The 6,000-nt window shown below is 36.2% G+C and overlaps 1 protein-coding gene across 1 annotated transcript in view; it reads right to left on the reverse strand.

Annotated features, from left to right (window-relative positions):
* Positions 1-5,322, reverse strand: part of hspb11 (heat shock protein, alpha-crystallin-related, b11) — a 45,020-nt gene extending 39,698 nt beyond the window's left edge. The window contains exon 1 of the mRNA XM_080433023.1: positions 5,163-5,322. Within this exon, the coding sequence (XP_080289149.1) occupies positions 5,163-5,254 (92 nt within the window). The 5' untranslated portion in view covers positions 5,255-5,322. The remainder of the gene's footprint in view (positions 1-5,162) is intronic.
* Between the last annotated feature and the right edge of the window lie 678 nt (positions 5,323-6,000).

A 6,000-nucleotide genomic window follows, 5' to 3' on the forward strand; every position in this document is an offset into this window, starting at 1 on the left:
CAGACTGATGATTAAACACTGGATTGCATAAAGACAAAGGAAATATGGTTGAGAGATGGGAATAGAGTACAAATGTACAGCTTAATTATATGAAGCTTTTCACTAGTAGATATAGAAAACAAGCAACAAGCTGAGACAACAAAGGAGACACAGCAAAAATAAAAAGAGAAATAATATACAACAAAGCACAAAGTATAAAAAGTATAAGAATGAGACAAGTAGTGAGACTACTTAATTTAAAACTTGAAAACTAAAGTAATAAAACATTTGTATGACAGAGCAGGGACATTAAAAATAGAAAGGAGGTAGAGAAAGTAACTTACCATTTTCTTTGGGTCCCTCCTGTTCAGCAGAACTGTCCCTGGTTGGGTTGAGAGAGTTCATCTTCCACTGAATTCTGGAGTCCACAGTCAGATCTGATCAGAAATTATTATTATAATATTATCTATTATATAGGAGTTGTGGATAAATTACAACTACACACTCTTCTTATACTAGAGAGCCTGGGGTGGAGCCAGTAACTGCTTTGAATGATTGGACAAAGAGAACAATACAACCATCTCTCCACCAATCACAACCCAACATTCTTCATGCCCCTCCCTCCTCCCCCAGACATGCTCCATCCATGCAACCTTCTAGAAACTGTTGACTTTCTGTTACAAGAGAACCAAGAGCATCCATTTGTGGATGAATTGATTTGTAATCTTCATGCAATTCAAATGTGTCTTAATTCCTATACGATTAATATATGTGACACCCTGTATTTATAAATGCATGTATTGTGAAATGCGTTTACAGTAAACAGACAATCAGTATCTTCAGACTTCAACAATGTTGTATTCACTCATTAATGAATATATGAGTGAATATGAAATAATTCTCTCATCAGAGTCATGTCTTAAGATGGGATGTACAATGTTCTGCTTATTAACCCTTGTGTCATGGTGAGAGGTCAAGGTGCAACAGCTGACCAGATTACATGTTTTATTGTCAAGGTTCACATTTGCCTTTGTCTGTCAAAGTTGTTTTCATTGAAGTATATTTAAGTTTGTTATATGTTCTAACCCCTGGTGGTGGTGGGCTGCTTTGTGAATGTGATGTGATGAATCTTGACTTTAGCCTACATAAACAGCCCATTGTGAGTGTATATAGGGTGTATATTTGTGTTTCAAAAGGCCTAAATGCATATAGGGCTGAATTGGTTAATGTATGTATAAGTAACTAAAGTTTTCAAATAAGTGGAGTAGAAGTACAAGTACTGAAAACTCCAGTAAAGTAAAAAAAGAAAAAAAAACTCAACATTTTGCTGAAGTACAGTACTTGAGTAAATGTACTAATGTTATCTTTCTTACTTACTTACTTGCAATGTCATTGCAAGTCTAATCTACAACAAGTTATCAATGAAAGTAATTATCGTCATAAAATCCTTCATTAAAGATAAGCAAACAACTCAAGTAGGGTCGAATAAAACTATTATTACTGGCTTAAAAGTGAATTGACATACACATACAGACATCTAACAGCTGAAACTCACCTCTTGGCTCGGAAAAAACAACTTGTTTGTTGGCTCTGGGATGGAAACACAAGCCATCCGTCCAAGCAGGAAAATGGCGTGTCTTCCGCGTTCCCGTTGAGAGGGAGAGAGTGGGCGGTTCTTCTAGTAATTTCTGATGGTCCCAGTCGTGTGTGGCGATATTACTCCGCATGAATAGCCCTCTGCCTGAGTAGCCCTCCGCTGGAGAACATATAGTCCCTTTCTTTTTTAACAAAAATGTACTATTTATGGGCATGATTATATTGTATAACCAGAGTAAATGAAGTCCATGTTTCAACCATGTAATGTTTTAAAGAACTTTTTCTCTTTTTTTTAAAACAGCCATTCCCCAGTGGCATAAGATACTTTTTTGCCATGAATTTAAAAAAAGGAAGATTTATTACTATTATTATTATTATTATTATTATTATTATTAATATGTTTCAACTATGTAATGTTTTAAAGAACAGCTTATCTCAAAATCAAAAGCAAGATAACTATTTATTGCCATTCCCCAGTGGCATAAGATACTTTTTTTCCCCATGAATATAATAAAAGGAATAATTATTACTATTAGTATTATTATTAATAATAATAATATCATCATTTTAATTTTATTTCATAGCGATAAGTCCCATATAAGGCCAAAGTTCAGTCAACATGACAAAAGTCAACACAATGAATTAAAGCAATTTTAACTTTTGAAAATGCATTAATGTAAGTTAAAATTCCTAAACTTATCAGAGCTCATTGAGTTAATGAGAAGAAGTGAATTGACACAAACCTTTTGAGACTGTGAATTCATTAATGTAAGTTAAATTCCTAAACTTATCAGAGCTCGTTGAGTTAAAGAGAAGAAGTGAATTGACCTAATCTTTTGCGACTGAGATTTATTACAGTGCAGTACTTGAGTAAATGTACTTTACACCACTGTCGACAGCAACACAATACTCTTGTAGGCTGCACGTTATTGTACAAAATGTGTTCCCCCGCTGGCCTGCCTTTCCCCCACGTTTGAATACGGTTCACTCCTTCTTCTGTAAGCTTTATTATGTCCCTTTGTGAGTGGCGTCCTCCAATTAAGAGAGACCACTAATTATATGACTTTCAAATTCAACCTTTAAGAGATGGCTTAAAGCAAGGCAAACTTGTAATCATGGGTAATTATCAGGTAATTATTTTGTCACTGGTGTCATTTTTTTAAATTTTGCCGTAATTGTATTGATCTTTCTGTTTTCTATGGATAGTTAGATCACCACTTTTTAACAGCCTGCTCAGGGACTGCAGATGAAAATGTGCTCTTTGCTAACTCTGATTCATTTACATGGATGTGAAAACTGAAATGTTGATGCACTGTCCCTGGTAAATAAATACATACAAATGTGTCGTCTCCCTGGCCTTCCACGGTGGAAAGCCAGGGAGACCACACATTTTTAGTTCCACCTCCTTTCTATGTTATTATCATGACATGAATTGCTTAAAACTGTATTATTATTATTTTTACTTTTGTATTTATTTTGTATTGTCTGTTACACTGTTGTTTTGTGCAGCTGTGTGAGTGTTGAATGTTTGCACTGTTGTTTTGCCCAGTTTGTTCAAGTGTTGAATGTTAATAGAACACAATGGAAACAAGCCCTTGTGCTATAGTTTGTGTCTCGTCCATTTGACATATTTTTAACTCATTGTGCTGCTGTACTAGCCCATGTATACATACTGTATGTACTGTATGTGATTATATGACCAGTGGAGTGGTGGAAGAAATACATTTATGGTGTCAAGCTTAGAAGACTTTTTTTGGTTTTGAAGGAGTCACACTTTTTGATGGCTGGTAGGGCATTCTACATTTGAACAAATTTACCAAGTTTGTGCCGAATTGGGTTGAACGACATCAGTGGAGCTTCCTCTGCTGTTGTGCCTGCAGCCTGTGTGTGTGTGTGTGTGTGTGTGTGTGTCTCTCTCACGTTTTTGAAGTAGTGTGACAGGCAGTGGTGGAAAGTAACTAAGTACATTTACTTAAGTAAAGTTTTGAGGTATTTGTACTTTACTTGAGTATTTCCAATTTCCAATACTTTTACTTCTACTCCACTACATCTCAGAGGCAAATATTGTACTTTTACTCCACTACATTTATTTGAAAACTTTAGTTACTAGTTACTTTTCAGATATAAATGATTACATTATAAAACATACATTAACCACTTTAGCCCTATTTTATTGATGCAACGCGTTGTGAGCTTGTAGATCTGCTATTTTCAAATATTTAGTACTTTTACTTTTGATACTTTAAGTACATTTTGATGCCAATACTTTTGTACTTTTACTCAAGTCAATTTTGAGTATCTTTATATTGCCGTATTGGTACTTTTACTTAAGTAAATAATTTGAGTACTTTTTCCACCACTGCATGGTGACAGGTAAAAAAAGGCAAAATGCCACCAAAGAAAAATACTCAGCTGCAAACGCAGAGGACGATGGAGGACGATATTGAGGAAATCAAGAACTCTCTCAACCTCCTGAAGGAAAAGCTGAGCAAAGTGGTGAAGCAATCAGCTACACTGGTCGATTTGATGAATGAAATCAAAACAATGGACAACACGGTCAAAGACAGAGATAAAAGTATCGACGATCTGGAACAAAATGAAGTGGAACAACACACGAGGATGGAGGACGTCGGTGAGGATCAACAGACGATGGAAACGCAAGTAATTCAGTTTCTCGACTCCAAAGATATCGAGGTTGACCTAGCTGTAGAATACAACTCTAGACGTATTTATGATTCTGACGTTTTCAATCTACGAGAGTTGTAGGGTTCACCCCCATGGACACAGGGACTTTCAGCACTATACCCCGTAGACACTCCAAACATGTACAAATTGAAAATAAAGGTTCTTACACCCACGTTCCAAATGTTAACTCTCGCTACGGGGTAGTATTTTAATGTAATAGTCCATATCTTTCAATAAAAAAGTGTTTTAATGCCGTCTGTGGCCGAACGCCATTTTTTTCACCCTCCTTTACTTCCTGTTTACATTGAGTGTAATTCCGGGTTCCACCAGATGGGCGCGTCACTACCGCCCATTGGGAACTTCCGACAGAATCAGCCACAGACGGCATTAAAACACTTCTTTATTGAAAGATATGGATTATTACATTAAACTACTACCCCGTAGCGAGAGTTAACATTTGGAACATGGGGCAAGCACCTTTATTTTCAATTTGTACATGTTTGGAGTGTCTACGGGGTATAGTGCTGAAAGTCCCTGTGTCCATGGGGGGTGAACCCTACAACTCTCGTAGATTGAAAACGTCAGAATCATAAATACGTCTACGAGAGTTGTATTCTACAGCTACATCTATGATAGTCTTGATCCAAGGCTACAAATCTAGCTAATCTCCATATTCCTCTATTTATGAAGTTGTGGCCATAATAATAATAATAATTATTATTAAAGCAATATGTAGCCATGGTTCACATGACGCTTGTATGACAGTCATGTTTCAGGGCTAAAGCAATATGCTACTTAAACCCTAGTCCTGATCATTTATTATATGACAGACGAGCATCGTGTGAACCATGGCTACTTATAAACATGGCTGTTATTATAATGGTTATTAAAGCCAAACTTACCCATCTATGATATTTTCAGGACAGTGAGTGTCATCACTGGATGAAACCAGGACAACTTTAGCACCCAACGAGTTTAGACTCTGATCTATCATGGTTCACTTTAATGATCACTATTATCGATGTTTAAACCTGTTACATCAATGTGATTATGGTCCACGCTACAATGTTTCAGGAGACGCTGAGTGGAACGTCGTTACAGATTCATCCACTGGAAGTGTAGCTGTTGTTGTTGCCAAGCCAACAACCAGTGTTGCCAGATTATGCGAGAGAAATAAGCAACCATATGAAAACAAGCCCAAAAGAAGCTACATGAACACTTTAAAATGTAAACCATATAGGCTATTTGAAAACAGCTAATCTACAAGCTCACAACGTGTTGCGTTATGAGGTTGTAGATTAGCTATTTTCAAAAGAATCTTGAAAAACAAAGTGACATATTTTAAATATTTTTTGAAATATTTTAACAACACAAATTTGGTATGGGGTTGCCTGGAACAAAATATTTTTAGACAGGTCCTTGGATAATTACATATTATTATTATGGGGGTCCATGACATGAACATGTTTGAGAAACACTAACAACATTAGGAAACAAGACCAAATAAACAACTACACTTTAGAAACAAGACCAAAACAAAAAAAAACACAACTACTACCAATCAGCTGAGGTGGAAAGACTGGTGATGCGAGGTTACCAATCAGCCAATAAGTAACTTTACAGAAAAACAAGCCCAAAGTCGCTTATAATAAGCAGACATGGCAACACTGCCACCAAATAACCGCTAACTTGTCGCACAATTTAGTCGTCATCATCGATTCCACTCACTTCTCAAACGTC

Source organism: Gymnoscopelus braueri, assembly GCF_963280865.1.
Source record: "Gymnoscopelus braueri genome assembly, chromosome: 7".
Classification (NCBI taxonomy): domain Eukaryota; kingdom Metazoa; phylum Chordata; class Actinopteri; order Myctophiformes; family Myctophidae; genus Gymnoscopelus; species Gymnoscopelus braueri.